Source organism: Tiliqua scincoides, chromosome 1 (assembly GCF_035046505.1).
Source record: "Tiliqua scincoides isolate rTilSci1 chromosome 1, rTilSci1.hap2, whole genome shotgun sequence".
NCBI classification, from domain to species: Eukaryota; Metazoa; Chordata; class Lepidosauria; order Squamata; family Scincidae; genus Tiliqua; species Tiliqua scincoides.
Genome location: NC_089821.1, coordinates 195,508,147 through 195,535,642, shown reverse-complemented (window position 1 = coordinate 195,535,642; position 27,496 = coordinate 195,508,147). Strand labels below are relative to the sequence as shown.

The 27,496-nt window shown below is 42.6% G+C and overlaps 1 protein-coding gene across 1 annotated transcript; it reads left to right on the top strand.

The window, feature by feature from the left end:
• Positions 1–2,436: 2,436 nt before the first annotated feature.
• Positions 2,437–27,496, top strand: WASF1 (WASP family member 1). The gene is made up of 8 exons (XM_066610605.1): positions 2,437–2,569; positions 13,097–13,231; positions 18,856–19,009; positions 20,404–20,521; positions 21,147–21,319; positions 22,242–22,421; positions 24,034–24,629; positions 27,339–27,496. Exons 1-8 carry the CDS (start codon positions 2,437–2,439, stop codon positions 27,494–27,496), a joined length of 1,647 nt encoding a protein of 548 aa, XP_066466702.1.

The window sequence follows — 27,496 nt, the reverse complement described above, 5'->3', positions numbered from 1 at the left end:
CGCACGGGGCAGCAGCAGCAGCAACCAGAGCATCCCCACTGGCCACGCTGCCTGCGCTGCCGCCCCCGTACCTATTCAAAGTACCGTGCTTGGGTGGCCAATAGGAACGCTTCGCTACCGAGCATGCGCAGTGGCGGCGGCTGGAGCTCAGCATCTGCAAGGAAGGGGCAGCCTTCCCATTTGACAGCCAAGCAAAATGAGTCGATCGCAGAGCCCTTAGTCTATAGACTAGAGTAGACTAAGGCGTCCGCGATCGACTCATTTTGCCTCGCGATCTACCGGTAGCTCGCGAGCAACATGTTGAGCACCCCTGCTGTAAACCTTTTCTACTCTGAAAACTCACCAGCCTACTTTCATTGGTTTAGAGCAGTTAGTGTCCCCTTGCTGTCTCACAGGTCTCTTGCAGCTAATGCTCCAGGGTCTTATGAGCGTAGATAGATGCAGAGGAGTTGGGAGTCCACCAGGTGAGTTGGCTGCCCAATGCTTCCTCAGCAATCAGCTTCTGTGTAGAGAGAGCCCTGTAAAATTGGGCTTATCCTGGATGGGAGGGAGGGTGTGAGTAGTTGTCCCCTTTCTTTAGTTTTTCCTTCCTTGTGGAAGTGACATACCAGCATGCAGCACTGTCTTGGCTGCTCTGTTTGTCACAATTGCTGCTTGAGGCACCTGAGAGGGCATAGGAAGGTCAAGTGCTTCTGTTCCGATTCTGCATGGTGGGCTGTAGAGGCCTCACTGGATCACCACAGGCTAAAATGCCCAAATGAACAGAATATGTTTGAAGTGATGATTAAGCACAAAAAGAAATGTTTTTCTAGGAATGTGTTTCTATTTGTCAGTTTTATGAAGAATAGATATAATCTTGCTATTAACACATGTCAGAGCTGTTCATTTTCTTAATTGATGATATTTTGTAGTTTATTTAGAGTTTAAGTGGTAATGATGGAAGGTATGTGCGTACTGTGTGTTTTGTACAGGAGTGTATTGTATATCTGTGATGTTTGATGATCAGGTCAGAGAAAGTCGTATGCGCCACCATATTTGTTTTTAAAAAGCCTTCATGAAGCATGGGGAAAACAACAAGGCTGATAATCAGACCAATGTTGTGGCCCAATCCTAAAGGGTGTTAACTCTGGTGAAATGTGTGTTCTACCAGAGTAAACTGCTTTATGGCAATTGGGCCAGTGCATGGGGTCTGGCCACAACTGCAAGTGGTGAATGGCCAGGTCCATGTGAAGACAAATGCCAGACACCTGCTAGTGCAGGTAAACCAGCACAGAGGGTTGAATGGGGCAGAGGAGGGGAGGTTGAATTGGGCAGGGGAGGGCAGAACAGGTCAAGGAGGCGTGGGTGTGGTGGCGCATGCCAAATCCTGACCCCCTTCCTGGATCAACTTGAACTTGTGTTAGCAATCAAACTGGCACAGGTCTGAGTTGACTGATGGTGGGTGCTGGGGAACAAGAGAGCTAATATTCCCTTAACCCTAGGAGGCCTCCAATGGCTGAAAATCTCCCATGGGATATTTCAGAAGCTGTGCCAGTGGCTCTGCATCGCTGTGGGGGATTTAGAGCCCAATCCTGAACAGTGCGCGCCAGCTTACCACAGGTGTGCACTATTGCAAATCTGGCGTGAGGCATTTTTGCGGGCCCAAGCACTGGTGGTAGCCCAGCACTGGCTGGTTCTGGGCAGCCGCAGCGGAGAGATATGTGGAGGTTTGCGGAGAAGAGGTGTTCCGGGGAGGGGGGAGGCAGACGGAGGAGGCATTCTGGGGAGGCCGGAAGGGGTGTACTGGGGGGAGGGAGCGGGGAGGGAGGCAGGACCAATGGACCTTTGCTCCACCAGATCCAGAGCCTCCATGTTGGGCTCGCTGCCCTATACAGAGGCTCTTGATTCACTGCCAACCTTTTGATTGGCGGCGAATCGAGTAGCCCCATTGCGGGGCTACTCTATTTATGTGGGAAAAGAGATCAAAAGTCCCCTTCTCCTGAGGAAGAGGTGGCAGCTGCCTGTAGTGTGCAGGATACAGTGGCAGCCATTTTACGCACTGCTGCGGCCCCGCACAGTTTAGGATTGGGCTGTTTGACTCACTGGTATATAAAAGTGTGCATTCCACATTGTAGAGTTAATCTAAAGATGGATTTGGGGACTGGCTGACGTATCAACCCTCTTATATCACCCACTTTGAAGTCACCCTCCCCCATCAATCAGACCGGGAATGTATGTATGGGCCACTATGCCTATTGTCTTACGCATCTCTGAGCTGTAACAAGCTAATAAAGGATTGGCCTGTTTGTAATCCATATGTTGTGCCTTTTCTCTCCCAACTCCCGCTGGTCCTGGTTGCAATCATAATAATTTGCTTCAATATTGGCAATTAAACTAAATTTTAATTTATCTGTTTTTCTCTCTTTTTCTAGGTTTGCTGACTCTTGATTTCTCAGGATGCCGTTGGTAAAAAGAAACATAGACCCTAGGTATCTTTGTCACACAGCCTTGCCACGAGGCATCAAGAATGAACTGGAATGTGTTACCAATATCTCCTTGGCAAATATAATTAGACAACTAAGCAGTCTAAGTAAGTACCCAGTATATTAAGGGACAATATACTTTTATTTTAATATATATACTTTTATATTAAGGGACAATTGATTTTAGAAATGGGTTATATCAGAATGCCAGATGCAAGGGAGGGCACCAGGATGAGGTCTCTTGTTATCTGGTGTGCTCCCTGGGGCATTTGGTGGGCCGCTGTGAGATACAGGAAGCTGGACTAGATGGGCCTATGGCCTGATCCAGTGGGGCTGTTCTTATGTTCTTATGTAATAAATTTTGAGCTAAGTGTTACATGACTGTCTTATGGCTAAAGCAGAAAAACTTCCTTCAAAACACTAATTAGTTCATCTCTTGTTTAAATGAGCACACGTGTTTTCCCCATCGGCTGTACACTTATCAAAAATCTTGTTCTTGGTGTTGAAATTAACAGTTACAAAAAGACTGGCAGGTCTGCAGAACTTCTATACAGACTTCTATACGTTCTATGCAGAACTTCTATGCTATCCTAGTATCATGGACGGAAGTGTTTGCCAGTTTAGCAGAGGAAAATTGCAATGTGGCTTGATTTGTGGCTACCTGTGGAAGCCTGGAAAGTGCAAGAGCTGTGCAGTCAGGATGATGATGTTTCAGAAGGGAAACATCAGGTGAAATGGAGGGTTCTATGAGTTTCTCTCATAGAGTGGCACTTGTGAAAACCCCATTTGAGAAAATGGGGTTTATGGTCAGCCTGCCTATGTGAATCACCTTGATTCTATGTGACTCAAGTCTGAGCCTTTGAGAAAAGCAACATATAAATAAACCTCCATCCCCTACAGAGCTTTCTCACTTACCTGATAGGACTCCCTCTGTAGTGCCGTTCCATTCTCCTTTCTTCACAAGGGGGCTTCTAGGAATCAGTGACGTCACTAGGGTTTTCATCACCCAATGCAGGAGGCCAGTGTGTCACCCCTATAATGGATCTTCCCCCATGCAGTGGGTGGGGCAACACCCCAGACAGTGGTTGTAGTGATGTGCCATTTTCCCGTCCCCGCTGGTTTTTTGTCTATAACTTTTGATACAATTGAGATATTTTAACAAAGAAAGTTTGTTTCTTTGCGTTCTGCATGAAATTACACATCGATTCATATCTAACATAATGGTATTATTCAAAAACACCAATATTTTAAAATTTTGGCCAATATTTAAATAATTTGGGTGGTGTCACCCCCTCATGCGTATCACCCAGTGTGTCCTGCAGTCACCCAGCAATGCCACTGCTAGGAATGAAGATGTTCTGAGGAAGATTTCGTTCTGAGGAACAAAATGGAACATCTCCAGTCCTAGAGAGCCTTTGTGAAGAAGGAAGGAGCGTGGAGTGGCACTACAGAGAGAGCCCGATGAGAGAAGGGGGTGCTTCATTAACTGATGCTTTGTTAAATAGCACACTTGTTGAACTGGCATCTCTGCCCTCTTGAGGTGGTGAGCAAAGATTCTGGTTAACTGAATGTGCTGCTTAATTATTGCACAACCTTTACTGTACAAAAAATATGAGTATGCGAACTAGAAAAGTAGGATTGAGGCTGATGCTAGAGACAATTTTAATGACAAGGGAAAAGGCAATAGGAGACATTGCATTTGTCTGAATGATACGATAACAGACAGATAACCACAAATCTGCTATTCATGTTTTGGTTATGATGTACATTGGGGCAAACAATCCCAACTTCACATATATGTTGATGGGATCTGAGCTGTTGGTGACAAATAATCTTGGGCCTATATTGGACAGATCAATGAAAACATCGACCCAATGTGAGGTAGCTATGAAGAAGTCAAATTGCATGCTAGGAGTCATTAGGGGAGGAATGGAGAATAAAACTTCTAATGTTGTAATGCCCTGTTCAAATGTGTGGTGTGGGCACATTAGGAATCCTGTATACACTACTGGTTGCCACACTTCCAAAAGAATATTGTAGAGCTGGGAAAGGTGTAAAATAAGGCACCAGTATTATCAGAGAGTTAAAGTACCTTCCTCACGAAGACAGCCTGTCATGTTAGTTTTTTTCAGCTTGGAAAATGGTGGTTAAGGGGGGAGATGTGACAGAGATGTGCCTTTGAATACTAGGTGCAGGAGAAATGGTGGAAAAGACAGTTACCTCTGTCTCCTGCTTCCCGAGGCAATTGGAGGGACTACAGTGGGAAACAGGATGCTGGTCTAGTTGGACCTTTGACCTGATTCTGCCAAGCTGTTCCTATGATTTAATATACAGCAGAGGGAAAAAAGCAGAGAAATGATCTCATGTTTTAGAGGTGAGATTCTCTAATTGCCTCAATCTCACTTCCCTAAGATATTTTAGCACTTACTGTTATAGCATCTGTAACATCGAAAGAGAATTTGGGGAGGTATGTTTGGGTGAAGCTCTATCACTCCTATGAAAACAGATTCCAAGATTTAAGAGTCATATGGGTTTTCACTGGTACTTGTATAGTTCTTATTCTGTTATGGGTGATAGGCCTATTGCCATTAATTTTAGGGACAATTAAAGTAGACTGTGACTTTCCCGATTTTACCTGTACGATTCCTTTATGGCTTATAAGACTGGGACGTCACGAGGCCCCAGCCTGTGGGCCCTGGCCTGTTTCCCCTTAAGGGGCGGGGGCAGCCAGGAGGCAAGGAGGATCGCGCTGCTCAGGGGGGCTGCAGGGGCTTGGGTACACTTACCAGAGCCTCCTGCAGCCTCCTGGGGGTGCGGGCAGCCTTGCATGGCTGTCCGCAGGGCTCCCTGAAGATTCAAAAGTGAAAGTGGAGCATCGCACTCCGCTTCTGCTAAGCACTCTGGTAAGTGTACCTAAGCCCCTGCAGCCCCCCTGAGCAGCGCGATCCTGGGGATCGCACTACTGCCTTTCCCCTGCCCCGCTGTCTCTCCCCGCCCCCACAAGAGCTTACTGCGGCTTTCAAACTCCCTGGGAGTTTGAAAACCGCAGGCTTATAGTTCTACTGATAATCTGCAAACAAAAACACTCTTTTTTAAGCTACTTACATGAAACTGAAATTATTTAGGGAGCTGAATACCTACCAACGGATATTGCATTTTATATTATTCTTTAGGCCAGGGGTGCCCAAATCCAGGTCCTGGGGCCACTTGCGGCCCTTGAGGATTCCAAATCCGGCCCTCAGGGAGCCCCCAGTCTCCAAAGAGATATGACCCTCCGGAGACTTGCTGGAGCCTGCACTGGCCTGATGCAACTTCTCTCAGCATGACGGCCAACTGTTCGACCTCTTGCGTGAGCTGTGGGATGAGGGCTCCCTCCGCTGCTTGCTGTTTCACATCTGTGATGCAACAGCAGCACCAAAGGAAAGGCTGGCCTTGCTTTGTGCAAGGCCTTTTATAGGCCTTGAGCTATTGCAAGACCTGCATTCATTCATATAAATTCCATCTCTAATATATTCATTTATGTAAATTTATTCAAATTTGAAATGTAAATTAATTCTTTTTTTTCACGGCCCCTGGCACAGTGTCAGAGAGATGATGTGGCCCTCCGGCCAGAAAGTTTGGACAACCCTGCTTTAGCTAAAGTCTTATAATAAAGACACATCAAACAAGGCAAAGTAAAACATCCAGGCACAAAAACCACTCACTGTTCAAGACCAACAGGCAGAGGAGCAAAATCAGAAAAATTTACACCTGGTCAACACGGAATACAAATATCTCGCTACACTAAGTGAGCAGGACTCATTTCTCCCATCCAGCAAATAATAATAATAATAATAATAATAATAATAATAATAAATAATTTGATTTTTACCCTGCCTTTCTCCCCGAAGGGACTCAAGGTGGCTTACAACAGGTTAAAACAGATTAAAAACATAATGAACAGTGTCAGTATCAGTACTATGAGAATTTTGCAAAAATGGGGTTAGAAATTGGTGACATAGAACAGTATAGTGAGGACAGAAAAGCAACTTTAGTTTAATTGAACGAAGCTTTGTTCCGCCTATTAAGTATAAGACAGAAACAGAAGCAGTAAACTGAATTCCATGCCTGCCCCTAATGAACATTAATACGTATATAAATGAATTCGTCACAAAACTTTAGACCCTTCAGGAACCTTTCTGAAATGTCCACTTTTCCCCCTAAGGCCATAACCAGTTCAAAGAGTTGTCTGGTAGAATGTGGAGCTAGCCTGAATTGCCACTGTTGCTTGTGTATATTAAGCACTAGGACATTAGCATTTCCTATACTGTGTCAGCCAAATGAATCCTAAGGAGCACATAGCTATAACAAACACATAGCCTCTCGAGAAGATTAAAGGTTTTCAGCTCCTCCAGGATGCTTGACCCAGAAGTTGATTAGGACTTTTTTTTTTGTTTGCAGCAATCAGCATGCATTTCTCTCCTCAGATGTGCTTATATAGTGCTGTCTACGTACTGAAGTAATAGACTGACTGTTGGAAATACCTATTTTCATTTTTGTATACTGCTGTGTTCAACAAAATCTGCCAGATAGCACCACCACCATGAAGACAGGATGTACAGAGCATATAGAAATACAGAGCAGTGAAAGATTGAAGGCAGGAAAAAAATTTCGTAACCAAGTTCTTTCTGTTCTTGCTCTGCAGACTTTTAAAAACATAATCCTTTAGTTCTCATCTTCAGGGTCTCTGTTTTTGCAACCATTGTATCTGGAAGAAATACAAACAAAACTAATGCTGAAAAAATAGAACATACGTAGGAGTTAGATTTTAAGAGGGGGTGTAAGAAGCATTGGCTGATAGGATTATCAGGTATTCTTATTTCAGATTTCGGAATACAGCAGATTCCCAGATTATCATAGAATAACCCGATGGTTCCCTGTAACACCAATACTAGCACTGATCTGATGATCCTGCACAGTGGCATACCTAGACCATCTGTCACCCGGGGCAAACTAACATTTTGGCACCCTCCCCATGATTTAATTAATTAATTAAATTTATTATTATTACTGTATTATAGAAGATAGCAATGTAAAAATGGTAGATGAAATAACTTTAGCTTACAAAAACTTGTGCCACGTTACTTTGTTAGGGCACAATCCTAAGCAAGTCTACTCAGAAATAAATCCTATTATGTTCAATTGGTCCTACTCCCACGAAAGTGAGGTTAGGATTGCAGCCTTAGGGCCCAATCCTATCCAATTTTCCAGCACCAGTGCAGTCCCAAAGTAAGGGAACAAATGTTCCCATACCTTGAGGAGGCCACTGTGTCTGCCTCCCCACCACAGGATGAAGTGCATGCCCCACTGGCATAGCTGCACTGGCACTGGAAAATTGGATAGGATTGGGCCCTGAGTTCTCACAGGGTCGTGGATATTTTACAATCTTGGCACATCTCCCACACATACAGTTCTGTCTTAAGTAGCATTATGGACTCTGAAAATATCTGATCAAAAGAATTCTCTCAGAGACAACAGCATCCTAAAATGTTCTCTCTTTAAAATGCAATGTAAGAAGTTGCCCATAAATCATCCTGAGCATATTTATTTGGAAACACTGAAATAAATTTACTTACAAGGTAAAAGTGTTTGGATCCATAGAGTTAGGTATACCATGTTATCATTATAATATGAAATCCGTTATGCTCAGAATGGTGCATTTGCACAGGATATTTTTCAGGGACTAAAACCAGTGCATCTAATCCTGCAAGCCTGTCATAAAACTCAACCTTCTTTTCTGGGGCATAGTTCCCTGTGTTTCTAGTTTTGCATTTGACATAAAGACAGATCTCTCCTAAGCAAATATGCCCAGAAAATGACCCTGCCCTCGTATGATATTTAAATCAGACACTTTTCAAAAAGTCACCTTTGCCTGGGGTGGGCTCCTTTCCAGTCAGCTAAGACCCCCAAGCCCCTCCTTCCAGAGAATGAACACTTCTAGTGGGAAGAAAAAGTTCTTAATGGAAGGAGCTGACTTTCAGGCTGCAATCCTCTATGCCAGTGGTTCTCGAACTTTTCTGGCCTGTGGCTCCCCTGATCCTTGTGGCCATTGGCCACGGCTCCCCATTACAACACCTCACCTCAGTTACCCCCAAAATGGGGATGAAAGTGTTATAATTATACACTAGAAACAAAAAAAAACAGCTGCCAGCACTCTGAAGCTGCAATCCTAACCACACTTACCTGAGAGTAAGCCTCATTGAACAAAATAGGACTTACTTCTGAGTAGACCTGGTTAGGATTGTGCCCTGAGTTTGTTAGCAGCACACCTGGAGGGTTTTGGAAAGGGAGGGGGGAGAAGGATGAATTTGCTGGGGGAGGGATAGACTTTGTTTTGTGTGCATCTGCTAATTGCAAACTGATGCAAATGGAGACCCAGAGACTGTTTGGCTGCAATCCTAACCTCACTTTCCTGGGAGTAAGTCCCATTGAACACAGTAGGACTTACTTCTGAGTAGACTGAGCTAAGATTGTGCCTTTTGTCTTACAATAGCAGCCAACATGGGAAGTTGCCTATGCTGCCTGTACTTACTCTTCCCTCCCAGTTTGAAGCCTGCAAGGAGCGAGCCCTGTGCTGATGAGATGCAGCACCTCTGCTGCGGCCCAGCCAGCCTCTCTCCCACCTCCCCCACCATGTTTCGCATGCCCTCCCCACCTCACGCTGCCCCACCCACCTCGTTGCACCCACCAGCTGCAGAAAAGCAGCAAGTCAGCAGATAGCAAGTGCAGCAGAGCAGAGCAGCTATGTCCACCTCTCCTCCCCAGATGGCTCATGATGCCTCTGGAGGTTAGCCATGGCTCCCTAGGAAGGCGGGACAAACAGATTGAATACCTCAGCTCTACTTGGTTACCTGGGAGTAAGACCCATTGAACACAACAGGACTTACTTTGAGCATTTTGATGATGAGCCTTTAAGAAAAGGACAAATGGGTGAAGCTGGTGGAGGCACCCCCAGAGGGTCAGCGCTCTGCTCTGCGATCTGCCCCGCTTGCCCCACCCTAGGTCCGCCAGTGATCCTACCGACATGCGTTGCAAGGCAGCCACTGGTTCTTTTAGTTCCCCCCTCTGTTCAGCCCAGTAGGGAGAAGGTGTAAACAAGAGTTTCCTCTTTTGAATTGGATATGTAACTGTGTATCATGTTGGATATTTATAATGACAGTGTTTTCTTTAACAGAAAAAAAATTGTCCCAAATAAGATTCAGATCTAACCAAATGTAGGGAACCTTGAACTAAAAGCTTGACATTATGTTATAGAAGGCTTAGATGTATTGATTGATCTAGTTTGATGAATGCTCCGTGGCAGATTCTCCCAGCCGGGAGAAACTGGCACCAGCACATGGTTAAGAAGATGCTACTTGCATCAATTATTCAGCGAGCTAGTGAATAGCCCTGTTTCCTGCATCACCACACTATCATGCCTAAATTAGGTGATCATTGTCAAGATTCAGGTATGCAGGGCGGATATCAAGTTTTCCTGATTCTTCTACCAGTAGGAGCTTTGTCCTACGTCCGGCACAGGCCTAACTGAAATAGTTCTTTTAGTGGTTCAATTTGTGTGCCATTCTGCATGGCAAATGCACATGAAGAAGCATTTCTGGCAGTCACTTAATGTTTATGAACTTTGTTTCCTGGCAGATTGTCTTAAGTGGGAGCATGAATGTTGCCTTGAAACAGTGTTGGACAGTTAACAATGATTGTACGTAGTTCACTCTATGGAAGGTTATTTTCATTTTAGTGTATGGAGGGAGCCATATCCGCAGATATTGCATTTGCAGTTTCACTTAACCGTAAATGTGGGAGAGCCCCCATGTCCCCCTAGGGGAGCATTTGTGGTCCTCAGAATGACTGTTTCAGCAAAAAAAGAGATGTGGTTTTCTTGTAAAACTATGTTTTACAAAGAAAATGGATATGACATTTTTTGGCCTAACCAGCCATTATGAGGCCCACAGAGGCCGTGGGTGGATGTGCGCAACCTCTGCGGGGTTCAGAAGACTCTTTGGAGTCTAAGGAAGTGCAGCTCTCTGTGTCTACAGACAGAGGTGGGGTGTCCGCAGTAACTTTGGATTCACATATCTGCAGGGGGTTCCAGAATGGAACTCCAGTGGATATCTAGGCACACCTGTACTTTACAGTTTGATTTGTGTCAAATTACTGGGTGTTTGTTTGAAAGCAGATGCATACTACAGGATTTGAATTTACAAATAGTAAATATTATGATTATTATTAATACACCATTTTTCAACAAAGTTCACAAAGCAATTTACAAAGAAGATCAAATAACGGGCAGTGCAATCCTAACTTGCGCTGGAACAGGCACAGGCCTGGAGCTGCTCTGTGCTACTCAGGGAACGGGGCTAGGATCTGGCATAACTGCTGGGTTCTGGCCCCGTCTTCCGCTCCCCGCCTGCCCCTGTGAATGCCCACTGCCCACCCTCTCTCACCCCGAATCACCTCCCTTCTGCCCTCCCCATGCCCCCCTGACTCCTGCATTGGCCGACGCATAATCACCCACCACTGTTGCTGTGGAGTCTGGATCTGGTCTCTGTGGGCCAGCGCACTTCTGTGCGTTGGTGCAGCTTACTTTCACGGAGGCGCAAATGTGCTTTACAGCACATTTGTGACCCTCCCGGGCCAGCGCAAGGGACTTGTGCCAGCCCAGGGCTCATTTAGAATTGTGCCTTGAATGGCTCCCTATCCCAAAAGGGCTCACAATCTTTTTTTAAATTTTAAATAAAGCAGAACACTACCAGCAAACAGCCACTAGAAAAGCACTTTGGTGGGGTGAAGAGGGACAGTTACTTTCCCCCTACTAAATGTAAGAGGAGCACCAATTGAAAAAGTGCTTTTTTGCCCAGTTAATGCATGGGTTGCGTCATTTGTTGCATAGCATATACCACATCATTTGGCAATTTGCATACAGATATGGCTGTCTAAGAGTACAGGTCCAGCCTATTTATACATGGATTTGACTCAACATGAATGGCCCTTGCAAATGAGAAGGAATGTGCTGATCCCTGGAGAAGGGGAAAAATGCACCGCTTTAAAATCAGTTTAAAAAACTGAACAGTCCTTTAACAATAGCCTCCTTAATGAGAGGGGGGGGGCAGCTGGCTGACAATCCATCAATCCTTCTCTCTCCAGTGAACCCCTCCCTTCCCCCTGAGCACCTGAAAGAAAGCTGATTACTTTGCATTGGTGAAGGGAGGGGCTGAGTGAAGCTGCTTGGAGGAGGACTGACAATCCATTGACTGTCTTCTTAAGGACTCTTATCTTACACCACAAAGTTCAGCAAGGCTGTTTTTCAATCACTGGAGCAAAGAAACTTTGTTTTTTAAATTGATTTGCTATAATGCGTTTTTTGCCATCCACTTGACTGCTTGGAATGGAACCCATGCGAATAATGAGGCTCAACTTGTAGGTGTGACCTCATTAAAGTTGTGACAGACTTTGAAGTGAATTGGTAAGACCAGGAGGAAAGATAATTTTATATGTGAGCTGTGAGCTATTCCATAAAGTAACCTGTTACATAACAGTGCTGCTCAGCGTGATGCAATGGAATGCAGCAGGCGTAAAATTTTTGAGTAGAAGGAAATGTAAAGCCCCACAAATAAGCATACAGAAGCTAGAAGGCATATTTTGTAATATAGTCTTCTGTTTTTTTCCTGTTTATTGCCTGTGTGTGCATGTGCAAGTAAACAAATTAAACAGGAGAAAAAGTGCCGCAAAATTCCTTCAGGTCATGAGTTTGTTTAACTGAGCTGCTTGGCAGCTTAGGAAAACACTAAATATTTAGCCAAGATGCTTACATTTAAGGTTGCTAGGTGCTCTCCATTTCAAAATAACACTTCTCCCTAGAAGAACTGTTGCGCAGTTGATCACCACTGCTACCGTGCCATGTTCTTATCATGGGAATTGTTCAGGCAATATTAATAGAATTAATCTAGCAGTGAAGTAGAAGGCTGAAAATATTCCAGTTTTCCCACTGACTAGAAAAACCTGTTGTTGTTGTTGTTGTTGTTGTTGTTTTTAAAAGTCCTGGAAGCAGTTTTGTTTCATTTGCAAAGTACAGTACATCTTTTCACTTATGTTTATTCACCTTTCCCATTTATAGTGCTTGGCAGTGGGGAGAGGTTTGTCTTAGACTTTCACAGGGTGCTACTAATGACTCTACAGTAGATAGAACCAAGTGCCAGATGCTGGGGAGGGCACCAGGATGCAGGTTGTGTCTTGTTGTCTTGTGCGCTCCCTGAAGCATTTGGTGGGCTCCTGTGAGATACAGGAAGCTGGACTAGATGGGCCTTGGGCCTGATCCAGTAGGCCCTTCTTATGCTCTTATGCTCAGATGTTTAGTTGCACCTACAGAAACACTTGATAAAATTGCTGACGAAAAAAGGGACATATTTTGTATTATACGACAATGCCTACAAGCTGCTGTTAAAGAGAATTACGTGAATTAATGCACAATGGATTTTAATAAGGACTGACCTTTAAAACTGAACATTTTATTACCTGACAGTTGTGTAAAAATGTTTAAAATCAGTCGTATTTGATTATGTTAGAATTCATCTGTACTTCTTTAAACTTCCCATTTGCAGGTAAATATGCAGAAGACATATTTGGTGAGCTTTTCAATGAAGCTCACAGCTTTTCATTCAGAGTGAACTCCTTACAAGAACGTGTGGATCGATTGTCTGTTAGCGTCACTCAACTTGATCCCAAGGAAGAAGAACGTAAGAATGAATACTTTTATGGTGTTTGTTTTTGTTGGTTTCTTAATGTTTTTAGAAACAGACCTAGACAGCAATCGAAAATGTTAAATGTACTGTATTTAGAGAAAGTGTTTGACTATTTCTTGTTAATCATATGTGTGCAGTTTTATGGGATAGTTATCAAGCTTGGTTTGTTCTCTGATATGAGGAACAAATAAAGTTGATTTCTAAATTTCTGTACTAAGTTGATGTAGATTGTTACCTTTGCTACAGTTTCCATAGTTTCCACTATTACGTTTCACTGTGATATAAATGTGGCTCAAAATAAAGGCATATCTCCCCATCATTAGGGCTAGACAGAAGCACCCCCAGAATACCACAGAATAATCTCATCCTTTGGAATTGGGGAGGGGGTATATTTCAACAATTTTTTTGAGGATTGAATTCCAGAAGAAAAGGGAGACTTCCCTGTATCTGTTGGATCCCCCACCGATTCTAGAGATCTTACTATGCTTCTACAGGGGCCCCATAAATGCTAGCATGCAGTGATGTTGTTGACTAGTGCCACCACTTAGAATTTGCATGAAGCCTGTGGTTGATGGTGAAAACATTGAAACTTGATCCAGACTGTTGGTTTGGGATCGTGCCTAGTGCTAGATTTATTAGTAGGGTCTGCATTGTATCAAGTTGTACTCTTTAAGAGGCAGGTTTGCAGCCTGGGTGTGCTTTTGGATCAAGTGCTGCATGTAGATGCTAAAATAGTAGTGTTCGTCAAGAGAGCTTTTTAGCAGGTTGGTTGACCATGACATGGCTGTGGTAATATATGTATTAATGGCATCCAAAGTAGTATGCCATAAAGGCATCAGTAATATGCCTTACATAGGGCTGGCTTTTTGAAAACTGCTTGGAGACAACAGCTGGTTTAGAATGTGGCTGCCAGAGTGTTAGTCTAGCAGCCTAGTCACATGGAAGATATATTTCTAATGTTATGACTACTGTTTCAGTTTGGTTTCTGAGTGCAATTCAAAGTGCTGATTTTGACCTTTAAAATCCTAAATGATCAGGTCCAGGATAAATTAGGGGCTTCCTTCTGCCATATCAATCTATCCTGTAATTTAACATTTTCCTTAGGGGCCCTGTTCCATGTTCCTCACCTTCTCAGGGTAAGATAGGTGGGGACTTGGTAGACAGCCTTCTCAGCAGGGTCACTAGGGAATCTGCCATGGTCCATCTCTGTTGGTCTTCAGGTGACTATCAAAGGTGGCCTTATTTCAGAAGGCTCGGAGAGATTGATTTAGTTAGCTTTGACTATACAGTTGTTGTTCCTCATCTGTGGGTTCTGAACCTGTGGCTTTGACCCAACACAGGTTCCGAACCCAGTTCTGGATGGCCCACAGATAGAGTGATCAGATGTCATAATCGCAAAGGATGACAAGACACCCCAAAATGTAGGACATAAGAAAATAAAAGCTAAAAACACTCATATTTATTTCATGAGTTGTAATATAGTTTTAAATTAATCTAATTACATATATCTAATAATTACATACAGTTATTACATTATGTACTCAGTTGTATTTTTCCAATGAATTTATCATCTTTAAATGCCTTGTTGGCCAACAATATACTTATAGAACTCTGGTTATCAGTAACTCTAGTTCTCCACTAAAGGTTAGCTGTGTCTCTTAGTCACCTGGATCAGACATATTCAAACAATCTCAGCCATTTGGCATCTGAATTATACCAAATTACTCTTGAGTATGTGTTCACATACAAGAACGTGGTCATCAACTCAAACAGATCCAGCTTACACAGACTTTCCCACTACGTCTAAATGTGCTTGATCAGGTGCCATTCAATATTAAGCTGCTGATTCCCAACTTTGAGAAGAGAGCTGAGCAAAGGCTTGACAGTAGCCATTTCATCCAAATACAGAAATAAGGTTTGTGGCTTGGTCAGTGATGGTTTATCAATATCATTTGGTATCTGACTGAAACAGAAAACTGCAGTTCATTGCAAACAGCAAATGCAAGTTTCAAATCTTAGAAGAGGTGGGGAAGCAAGTGAGCCCAAGATTACTCTGGGGCATACCTGTACTAAACCATAATTTGTCATTATTTCTGAATGTAACTCTTATCTCATTGGTTGGTTCTCATCAAGATAGATAAAGTGGATAACAGAGTGCCAGCTGTTGTCAAACTAGGCCTTGTGTAAGGAACACATTTTTGAAATGTTAGATTGGAACTTATTACTCACCTATTCAGCTGAAAAAATGGTTTTCAGGAACAAGTCAGGAGCTTTGTAATGGGCACCAAAATTGAATAGTGAACCCTACTGAGCTGACTATAGTAGTTTTGCTTACAGCAATTTGTGTGGGTTTGTTTCAAATTGGCATCTGTTCACGTTAATGCAGCTGATTTTTCTTCCAGTTTGTAACTTGTCTCAAGGAAGTCTTGCATTAATGGGTTTGTTTAGTTTTCTCTTAACATCAGACTTTTAATCACTTCTGTTATTTTTTCTTTTTCAAATAAAAGAGTTTTTTCATTGTGATGAGACAAAATATTTTTATGTACAGTGACAAATTAATAGCACATCCAAGCTATGTTTAAACTTTGTTCTGACTTTTCTTGACAGTCTAGCCCTTTAAAATATGTACTTTCAGAAAATTAAATCTTTTTTCTTGATGCCACATGCAACTACACAAGCCAGATTTCACTAGATTACAGCTCCTGCACCTGTGGATTCTAACTTTCCTGCTGCTAACTGGACAGAGAGGCACTTACATCTTATATTTAGCAGGTAGTGAGTAACTGTCTCAATTCACCAAAGACACTTATCTTTTTTAGTGGCTTTGTTGCTGGTGTTCCTTCTGCGTCTTTAGATTGTAAGTCCTTCTGAAGCAGGAGACCGCTTATTAGATTTGCTCTGTGAACTTTTTGTTGAAAAGCGGTATATAAATATTCTTAATATGTTTGTAAAATGCTGACAGTGTTACTTGTCCGAATAAAATTATAATGATAGTCCAATTTTTATATTGGAAGACTTAACTCATCAGTATTGCAAAATATTTTCTGTGTTCTTGTCTTGTACTTTCATCCAATAAAGCTGAACTTGTCAAATACACAAGTTGATCTTGCTTAAGTTATTGTTTGTTTTTTTTAATTTTTATCCCTTCACATCCTTGAGGTGGTAACATCACACTCCCTCAGGTTTCTTTTATCCTTTCAATAGAGCAACGACTCGGATTTCAGAGGCACAGACTGCTTCATGAGTAATCAGATCACAGTGATCCCCAGATCAGATTGCCTCTACAGCTAAACCAAAGTAATCTGCCTGAAAACACATTTGTAGAAATTAGCTGCTTAGCTTTTATGTTCAGAAAATAGTCTTTTATCTTTTAGTTATTGAGCATTCTTCTATCATCCATTTCAGAGAAGGGCCTTGGGGGTCCTACCTGGGCTTCAATACCTCATCTGCCTACTCTTAGATATATTAGCTGTCTTTAAATTATTGCTTCCCACACATCCTATCTTAAAACATTGCCATCTGGTGGCCTTCATAACCACACCTTTCCTAGTTTTTTTTCTCTTCCAATTCACTCATGTCATTTTTGGAGTATCTTATTACAAGGGACTTTCTGAATATTTTTTCTGGCTGATTTTTGTCTCCCAACTAAGCTTTCTTCTGTATGTGAAAGTCTCACATACCTCACAACTCCAGCATATTCTTCCTGTTCAAACTAAAACCTCTCATTATGCAACTCATCATGGATGACAGCTGATGTAAAAAGCTAGAGCTTTTAATGTCCGTCTTGCTCCTCTTCACATTCATATCCACTACCAGCCTCTTAGTACAAAGGCTTCATCTCCACTCTGCCTTCTCTCAGATTTCATTATTCTAAGCTGAACCTGAGTCATCCTGTAAGGTTAGGCTGCAGACTTTTCCCTGGCCATATACCTAGAGCCCTTGCTCAGAATTTCAGCCTCTTTTGTCTTGTATACTGTTCAGCTATCTCTTTTTACCACACCTTTTTTTGCTGATGAAGACTGTTACCAATAGGCACGTGTTGGACAGCTGATGCCAGTCGAGGTAGACAGTATTAGGCTACATGAAATCAGCGATCTGCCTCCATAAATAAGGCTCAGCTGTTCACATGAGAATCTTGATTTTCCCCTAAAATCACCTACCATTCAGTGCTCAAACCAGTTGGAGGCAGTGGAGGCAATTGGAGGCACACCCATGTGCATTTTCTGAATTTTTTAACAAGAGAGAACATGGTGGTGGTTTAGATGCAAACTGTGTCTGCCAAAAAGATAATGTTTGTTTACGGATCAGAAGATTACAGTGTAGTAGACAAGTGCTGTTTTCCACTACATTATTCCAATGTTGCCTGTGGCTAATTGTACTGCAGTCTTCAGCATGACTTTGAGCATTCAGTTTTCAAAAATAGATATTGAGAATGGTGAAGCTAATCCAAAAAGGGACTTATAAATTCACCAGTCACTTAAAAAAAAAAAAATCTGAAGATCCCACTAGCAGAATTCTTATGAAGCAGAATTCATTCTGTGGTTGAATTCCCTCTGAAAAGAAAGGTTTGTCTCTGTCCTGAATATATTGTAGATATACCACCTATTCAGTACCACTCTATTCATCTTACAGTTCTTGGAAGAGAATTGAGGACTGAACTATGTCACAAGTAGATTGTTTTTGTGTGATGATATATAACAAAATACTTCATCAGGTGGAGTCACAACTAGTTAGCATAGTTGGATTAACTGCAGTGAGAATTTACAGTCACTTATACAAATTTTGGTTATGCTATTGATGCTCCCTTTCATTTCCCCAGGATGGCTGTTCGTAGCAGTAGTAGTAATGAACCATTATTTTACTATTTCAAATTATATGTATTGGGCAGCCTAATCCTATTCTGTGCTAAAACAAGCAGGCTGGCTGATTGCGCTGAATCAAACATAGGGTTGGAGCTGCCTCCAGTGCAACCTAGGGCAAGAAGAATCAGTTCCCCGTACCCTTGGTAACACGGAATAATAATAAGGCTACTCAGATATGCACCACCAAAATAAGTGGTGCAGATCCCAGCAGCCCGGCACTAGGCCAGGCCTCCTGGGAGGGGAGTTAGGATCCAACCCAAGTGCTGGATCCTGACTCCACTGCTCTCTCACTCCTGGTCTACCCGTAGACCTAACTGCCACCCACCCTCCCCCGGAACACCCTTCCCCTGCTCTCCCCATACCACTGCACAGGCCAAGACAGGCTGGTGCAAACGTACCGGGCACTGGTGCACTGGAGGCCAAATCCAGCCTTTGTAGGCCGGTGCACATCCATTCGCCAGCCTTATGGCACTTTTGCAACATCTCTGGGCCTGCGCAAGGGAGTTGCGCCAGCCCAACCAGGCCTTCGGATTGCACCCTAAGTCCTGCATAGACTCCTCCAGTTTACATCTTCTTTTGCAACTTCATTTTTAATGGGCCAACACCATCCATTTACATGTTCAGATTTTTCCAATTAACTAGGAAAGTGAATGTCCAATGAACTACTTTAGTCCAATAAAAAACTAAAGTCTAATGAACTTTCCAAAATACTTTTGCTTCTCATTTCACCTGTAGCTCACTGTCTGTTTTGTGTAGTTTCATTACAGGATATAACCATGAGGAAAGCTTTCCGAAGTTCCACCACTCAAGATCAGCAACTCTTTGACCGTAAAACTCTACCAATTCCTTTGCAAGAGACTTATGATACGTGTGAACAGCCTCCTCCGCTCAATATACTTACTCCTTACAGGTCAGTTAAATATATATATAAAAATAGTGAGATTACATGTATAGTGAGATTACATGCTTTGTGGCAACTTCCATTTGTCATAACACTGCTTCATAAGATATAAACTTTGTCAGCTTTGCTACTATAAAAACAAAAGCAAATATGTACTATTGATTAGAATTAGTTCTTGAAATTTGTGCAAGCAGGAAAGAAATGTCTTCCAGGTACTATGGGTATGGTCTTTTAGCCCCAGTGTTCTTTAACCTAGCCCATTTAGCCCTATGAACAAAACCTCAAGCAAAACTAGAGAAAATGGCACCCTGTCCAGCATTTAATTTGTGCCAGGACCAGTCTGCCTATCTACTTTTAAACTCTATGACCTGTCCAAATATATTTTAAAGAAATATGCCTTTGAGAATATACAGAATACATTTTCCTCGCTTCTGAATTTCAGAGGGCAGGTTCAGACAACTGGCAACCACCAAAGCAAGTCTATTATGGATTACCAATTATTTTAAGAAAATATTTTAAGAAAAGTAGAAATATTATTTTTTGGTCCTTTACATAAAGGTGATTTATTTCATCTATTTATTTATACCCCACCTTTTCCTTTGCCAAAACAAATGCCCAAGGTGGCTTATAAGGTGATGCTAGATGGCCTTTATAAATGAATATCATGGTTCCACAATTTATCAAAACTGTACAAACCAGGGGTGTGAAACCCATTTCATACAGAATGCCAAATAGCATTCATGGTGCCTGCTGAGGGCTGGAAGTGATGTCATTAAGCAGATGATGGCCAGAAATAAGCACTTTGTTCTCACACAGGAGCTCATTAGCTGCAAATGGCAGAAGAGAAAAATGTGCAAATTTTGATAATATTTTCAAGATATGGGAGAGCCCAGTTATTGCGCAGCACTGCTTCTGCTAAGGTGTTACTTAGCAACTCTGTAGCTGAAAAGTGATTTGCAAAGTGATGCCTCAGCAGAAGCGGTGCTGCTGAAAGGGCAGCCCATGTGATAATTGGGCACTTTGGCATCATCTCCCTCTCTCGCTCCTCTTGGTCTGCTACTTTTCGTTTCTTGCTTTCTGAGGCCTCCTTCCATCTCTCCCTCCCAGAACCTTGGCTGACACAGCTCTGCTGGGAGAGTCCAATTATCATATGGGCCGGATAAGGAGCTTCTGTGGGCTATATCCAACCCACGGGTCTTATGTTTGACACCCCTGGTATAAATTCTCATGTTCTTCTCAGTCAGAAATTTTCTTCTTTAATAATTTGGAGGTGAGGAGCCTGCAACTACAGTTAAGCTGCTATATGTTTCCCAGTAAAACCTCATTTATCTACTGATAAAATGTTCATATGTTCTCTCTGTATTTAATAACCTGTTTCACCTAATAACATTGTTTTACTTTAGAGATGATGGAAAAGAGGGTTTGAAGTTTTATACCAATCCTTCTTATTTCTTTGACCTGTGGAAAGAAAAGATGCTTCAAGACACAGAAGACAAAAGAAAGGAAAAAAGGAAGCAGAAGGTAGTATGATTGTAGTTTGAGTTGTTTGGGTTTGGTAATGAGAAAATTTTAATATAATGTGGACACAAGAATATTTTCAAACCTGCCATATATTCCTTTGTATCAGATTTTATATTTATTTTAACAATAAAAAAAGTTATTTAGATAAGAATCTGCCTCCTACTGACTCAAACCAATGGTGCATTTAGCCCAGTACTGTCACCCCTGACTAGAAACACCATTCCAGGGTTTCAGGCAGAGGTTCCTCCAGCTTTCCTGTGTGACAGCTTATATAACAGGAGAGAGAAGGGATTGAACCTAGGCTTGTAGAGATGAACATTCATATCTGATACCTGTGGCCAAAGGCCTTTTCTTTTATCAAAGATATTTAGTAACAAAATGCCATAAACCTTTGCAGTGGTCAGTGAAGATGAAAAAGAATTCCATCATAATTTTAAATGGTTCTATAATAATCTTTAAAATATATTTTTGAAGCAAGTGTTGAACTGATAAACCTAGATGCACGAATTTGAAATATTGTTTGCACTCTAATGGCATTGTTTTTCCTTGTGGTCTAACAGATTATACTGTGACTTGCTGAAAAGAACTGTTTCAGTTGTCAGTTTGTCTATGTGTTCTTTTATAGCAGAAGAATCTTGATCGTCCTCATGAACCGGAAAAAGTGCCAAGGGCTCCTCATGACAGACGGAGAGAGTGGCAGAAGCTAGCCCAGGGTCCAGAGCTTGCTGAAGATGATGCCACTCTCTTACATAAGCACATTGAAGTTGCTAATGGCCCCGCATCACATTTTGAGACAAGGTTTACTTCTGAGTTTTTTCTTCCATAATACTCTTTGTATAGTCTATCATTTGACACTATTAAAATGTCACACAAGTTAAAGGTAATTTTTAAATCAAAATTATTAAGTGTAATTATGGGTCATTTTCCAGAATAATAATTGAAGCTCTTTCCTTGAATTAAAAAGAATATGAGATATTAAAAAATATCTCCGTGTGTGTGTGTGGCAGGTGGCAAGTTTCTATGTACGCTCTTTTGGCCTAGATACTCTTCATATGTCATTCCTGGCTGCATGGGATGAGCCCACTTCCAGCAGATCCCATTGTGACAAGCCATTGCTGGCTCTGGATGCTCCCATCCACATCTTTGGATGAGCCTAACTCCAGGTCCCAGTGAGCTGCTATTCACCCACCAGTGCTATTCACCACCATCTGGTCATGAGTTTTTCACGTTTTGCACTTGTGTGACCCCCTATTGGTCAACTGTCCCTTGTCTACTTTAGTGTCTTATTATTTGTCCTTTATGCTTCTTGCTACATTAGAACAATAGAATATGGGGGAGTGTCCCATAGCTACAGTTTCAAGTATCCATGGATGCAGGAGCCCCCCCTCCGCCCACCTTCCAAAGGTAAGGGGAGCTGTGCTACCTTTGCCTTCAGAGGGCCTTTTTTCATTTAAACAGTCATTCTGATGCCCGCAGAGGCTACAGGCACTTGGCTTCTGTAGGACTCAGAAGGCCTTCCGGAGATGAGAGAAGCAGCACTACCCTCATCTCCAGAGAGTGCACAGAGGGGTGTCCCCAGTATCTGAGGTTTCATGTAGCTGTACAGATGTGCCACAGATACTGAGGAACATCTGTATATCAGTTGGGGTGAAAGCAAAAAGACAGAGATGCAAATTGGCAAATATTACCAGATTGGTAACTGGGATTTGTTTTAATGCAGACCTCAGGCATATGTGGAACACATGGATGGACCCTACTCCCTTTCTGCATTACCATTCAGCCAGATGACTGAACTACTGAACCGAGCAGAGGAACGTGTCTTAGTAAGACCTCATGAACCGCCTCCACCCCCACCAATGCACGGGGCAGGAGATTTGAAACCTGTTCCACCCTGTGTCAGGTAAGAAGTGCTTAAATTAGAAATCCAGGCCATAAGGTTGCTTTTGTAGTAAGTTTGCACTGAAGGGGAAAGGTTGCCTTTGCAGGTCTTTGTTACCCAAAAATAAGAAATGTGCCAGGGAACAGGACGTTTTGAAGTATTTTATTTGCCACATGTGTTTTATTCAATATATAATAAACTCTCATGCAGTGGCGTGGCAAATGATTGTGTAGCCTAGTGCCAAGCTCAAAATGATGCCCCGGAAGTTATGTCATGACCGATTTAATTAACTAAATAAAAAATGTGCCCCTTACTGTTTAGAGACACTGTGCTGGGGTAAAGAGGGATGGTTATTTCCCCCCTGCTAAATATAAGAGCACTTTTATAAAAGTGCCTCTTTACCCAGTTAGCAGGGGTGACTGTAATATGATACATGAAAATGAGAGCTGACTCATATTAAAACCCAGTTCTGTCCAGTCTACAGGTGTACACATTTGATCCCTGTTGCGTATATGCAGCATTGGGCAGAAATGGCTTAACGCCTTATTGGTTCCATGCTGTATCATAATAACATGTCATTGGTTCTCAGTCTTATAGGTCAGTTTGGATTTAAAGAAATCTACTTTTTGTTCCATAAGTTGTGTTTTTATTTTCTGGTTAATTGGCCGTAACTTTTGATAGAATACAGATATTCCAGTGAGGTTTGTTTAATTGCATTCTGCATTACATTACCTTTCTGGTGATCTATAACATTATGGTATTATTCGTACGTAAGAGGTTTTTCAGTTTTGGCCACTAGTGTCAAGTTCAGCTTGTTGCCCGGTGCAGTTGCTACCCCTGCATCCCCTTAGCCACACCACTGTTCTCAAGTCCTATTCTTATTGATATTCAGAATTAACTTTTTTTTTACTGAAGAAAAATTTAGGGGCATCTAATTTTTTGGAAGTCTTTTTTAAAAAATTCCTTCTATCTTAGTCCTAACACATTCTGAAGTGCAAAGGCAAAAGAGGCTTCAGCAAGATTTTGCTGATGTCAGTTTTTCTATCTGGAATGAATTTGAAAGCACTTTGCCATGCAGCATCAGCATCAAAAAACAGCATGCTGTGATACTGTTTTTTAAAAACAGCATGTCAAATGCTCTTTTGTAAGTTCACGCAAGGGTGTATTTGGCTTGTGACTTAAGATTTCAAGAAAGACTAGGACCTTTATGGGACAGAAATCAAAAATTTCAAAGTCTTGTTGTAAACTATAAATTGTTAGTACGTTCAGAGATCAGATTAGTTACCAGTGTTCCAGATTTAAAGAATCTTCTCATACTGCATTTTAAAAGGATTAATGGTTTGATTTTAATTGTTGATCTTATTTGTGCATTCTATTATGATTATTGGAATATTTTATGAATTGTTGCTCACAGGCTTGAGCTATGGAAAGGCAGGATAGAAATCTTCAAATAAAAAAAAAGTGAGGACTTGCAGGAAAATAAGTGAAGTATGACCATTTTTGCACGAAAGCTCTAAGGGCTTTGTATTACTCCAGTGATTGAAGTCTAAAAATATAATTGTTAAATATAAATTACTTTAGGCTCAGCTTCATGCTTATGGTTGTAATCATTTGCAATGTTTTTTTACTTCAGCTCTGCCACAGGCTTGACTGAAAATCGTCCACAGTCCCCTGCTACTGGCAGAGCACCAGTGTTTGTGAGCCCTACTCCGCCCCCACCTCCTCCACCCCTTCCATCAGCTTTATCAACTTCCTCTTTAAGATCTGCAATGATCTCCACCCCTCCCCCTCCCGTGCCCCCTCCCCCACCTCCTCCAACAGCTGCTTTGCAAGCTCCAGCTGTGCCTCCACCGCCAGCTCCTCTCCAGATTGCTCCAGGAGTTCTTCACCCTGCTCCTCCTCCAATTGCACCTCCTCTAGCACAGCCATCTCCTCCAGTCACTAGAGCAGCCCAAGTATGTGAAGCCGTTCCACTTCCACAAGGCGAAATGCAAGGACTGCCGCCACCGCCACCGCCTCCTCCACTGCCACCTCCTGGCATTCGGCCCTCATCACCAGTTGCAACTCTCTCCCACACTCCCACCACCACTGTCCCTGGCCCTCATCTTCCAATAATGCCTCCGTCCCCACCATCTCAAGTTGCTCCTGTTTCTGAACCCAAACGTCACCCATCAACACTACCTGTCATCAGCGATGCCCGAAGTGTCCTCTTGGAAGCAATACGAAAAGGTATCTGTTATTAGCAGAGTTCCTTCCTTACCGAAGCAGAGAAGCTATTTATTTTTTAGCTGATGTAATGTGTCTAATTATTTCTAGGAAGTGTATTTAAAGCATTTCACTGATTGGTGTTCAAATAGACAGATTGCCAGATAGATTTTTTTTTTTGTTTTTTCCCCTCTCAACTTTGCTTGTCTTTGAATAGAGCTTGTAATTTAAATGATTATATGAAAACAGTAGCTGCAGAAATTTACAAATGATAGAAAAGTTGGCATACAGTTTTATAGCAGTGAGATTGTATAAATATCCTATATAGGTATTTCTTATCTTATTTAAATTGAGCCATGATGATTAAGAAACTTATAACTCAATCCTATTATCCCCACCACCACCAATTTAGCAGTGCCAAAATAGCTACCACTATATCTCACGGGGGGGGGGGGTGGTTTCCTCTGGGTAAAGGAACAATTGGGGTTAACCTCTGTGGCACAGGGGGAGGGTCTACTTGGACCTGCACTACCTTAATATCTGGTTCAGGTCTGTATGGGCCCACGCTGTGGGATTGGGTTTGGTGAGGAGGTTGGAATTCAGCGGCCGCTGAACCTGTCGTCTTCCCAGATCTGATTTGCCCATTTTCCACCCCGTCGCTGCCCTATTCTGCTTCCCCCACCATCATACCTCTATCAACAGTGGCCTCTGGTTCCTCTGGAGCACACAGAAGGCTCCAGCCTTTTCATTGGCGCTCCAGCAGCTTGTGGTTTCATATGCTGCTGGAGCACCTTTTATAACCAGTGATGACTGCTTTATAGCAGTCAGCTCCAGCAGAAGAGGCGATAACAGACAGAGAAGTTAGGATTGGGTCGTTAGTGATATAACTGAGGCTCATGATTAATCCATCATATACCAAATGGTGGCTCCCAGGCTTTCCTTCCACTAATCTGCGAATTGTTTAATTAGTCAGAGAGTGGGACATGATGTTGGTCATTTTGCTCCCCTTTACACTGCAGATTATAATAGAAATTAATTTGACTTTGACATATCAATCTTTTGATGTTTTCAAATTGAGATCCTGAGTGTTTGGTTGGGAAGGTACTGAGTAAAGAGTAGTGCAAGAGTCTTGGTCTCTCAGAACCATTTTATCAACATAAATACAGCAAAAAGGTAATAACTAGATGAGGACAATACAGGCGTGTCCCCTTATCTGCGGGGGTTCTTTTCCGGAAAGCCCCATGGATAGCTGAAACCACAGATACTGGCAAACGCCTGTCCCCATGGTCCCCTGTTATACAAGCCCTTCTTAACTCAGTGCAGGGATGGGCAATGTGCAGTTGCGCAGTGGAAAGGGAACGGTATACTTCAGGCACTCAGAGGTGCTTATACATTCCCAGTGGAATTCCCAGTGGATGGGTGCTCCCATTGCCTCCGGTGCGAGCCTACACGGAGGAGTCCAGACCCAATCCACAGATAACTGAATCCGTAGATACAGAATCTGCAGATATGGGGGCTCCCATAGCTTACTTTTTCATACAAGTATCTGCAAATATCCTCTTGACTTATTTGCCAAGCATCGATCTATCTTTCTCCCTCCAAGCTACTTCCCAGGATCCCCAGAGACACATGCACCGAGGCATGGCTCCATATAAGCATACACAGGTTCTAGTAATTTGTGATTCATTCCACTGGAAATGTATAAGCACTTCTGAGTGCCCAAAGTGTACCGTTCCCTTTCCGCTGTGCAACTGCACATTACCCATCCCTGCACTGAGTTAAGAAGGGCTTGTATAACAGGTGACAATTCTTGCTGAGGGAGATAACCCCACCTTCTTTTACCTCCTTAGTTGCCTGTGAAGAAAAGAAGTGATTATATTTTGTTCTGGCTAGGTTTTTGCAGAAGAGACTCCACCCAAAAAAATCTAGTCCTATTTTTTACAGCACAGCTCCCATCTAGCAACAGAGAGAAAATTTGCATTCTCCAGAGTCCCTTCCCTCACAGGCAAGGAGGCGACCAGGTTTGTTGGAATCTGCTTTTGTAGTTTGCCTGATAGAAGCAATGGTTCATAGTGAGGTAGTATTGCTTTTATCAGGCAAACTATAAAAGTACATGATGGTAAATACTAAAGCAGGGGTGCCCAAACCCCGGCCCGGGGGCCACTTGCGGCCCTCGAGGCCTCTCAATGCGGCCCTCAGGGAGCCCCCAGTCTCCAATGAGCGTCTGGCCCTCCAGAGATTTGTTGGAGCCCGCACTGGCCCAACACAACTGCTCTCAGTGTGAGGGCGACTGTTTGACCTCTCACATGAGCTGTGGGATGAGGGCTCCCTCCACTGCTTGCTGTTTCATGTCTGTGATGCAGTAGAGGCAGCAAAGGAAAGGCCAGCCTTGCTTTGTGCAAGGCCTTTTATAGGCCTTGAGCTATTGCAAGACCTTCATTCATTCATATAAGTTCATCTTTAATATATTCATTTATGTAAACTTAGGCAAATTTATTCAAATTTTAAATGTAAATGAATTCTTCCCCCCCCCCCCCCCGGCCCCCAACACAGTGTCAGAGAGATGATGTGGCCCTCCAGCCAAAAACTTTGGACACCCCTGTACTAAAGAGTAGTATTGAGATGGAGCAGCCTGAAGTGATCACTGTTGGGACAAACTGAATAGATTCATGCTACCATGTCTGGTACATAAAGCATGCACAGTACTCCTCATTTTTCTGTCTTGTCTTTTAGGTATTCAGTTACGAAAAGTGGAAGAGCAACGTGAACAAGAAGCTAAACATGAGCGAGTTGAGAATGATGTTGCCACTATATTGTCTCGTCGCATTGCTGTGGAATATAGTGATTCAGAAGATGATTCAGAATTTGATGAAGTTGATTGGTTGGAGTAG

What these genes read in the sequence shown, in the direction of transcription:
- WASF1 (XM_066610605.1), top strand. Translation starts at nt 2,437, where the DNA reads ATGCCGTTGGTAAAAAGAAACATAGACCCTAGGTATCTTTGTCACACA. An exon ending in TGATCCCAAGGAAGAAGAAC is followed by an intron (nt 13,232 to 18,855) that starts GTAAGAATGAAT and finishes TGTTTTGTGTAG; the next exon opens with TTTCATTACAGGATATAACC. An exon ending in CTTGGAAGCAATACGAAAAG is followed by an intron (nt 24,630 to 27,338) that starts GTATCTGTTATT and finishes CTTGTCTTTTAG; the next exon opens with GTATTCAGTTACGAAAAGTG.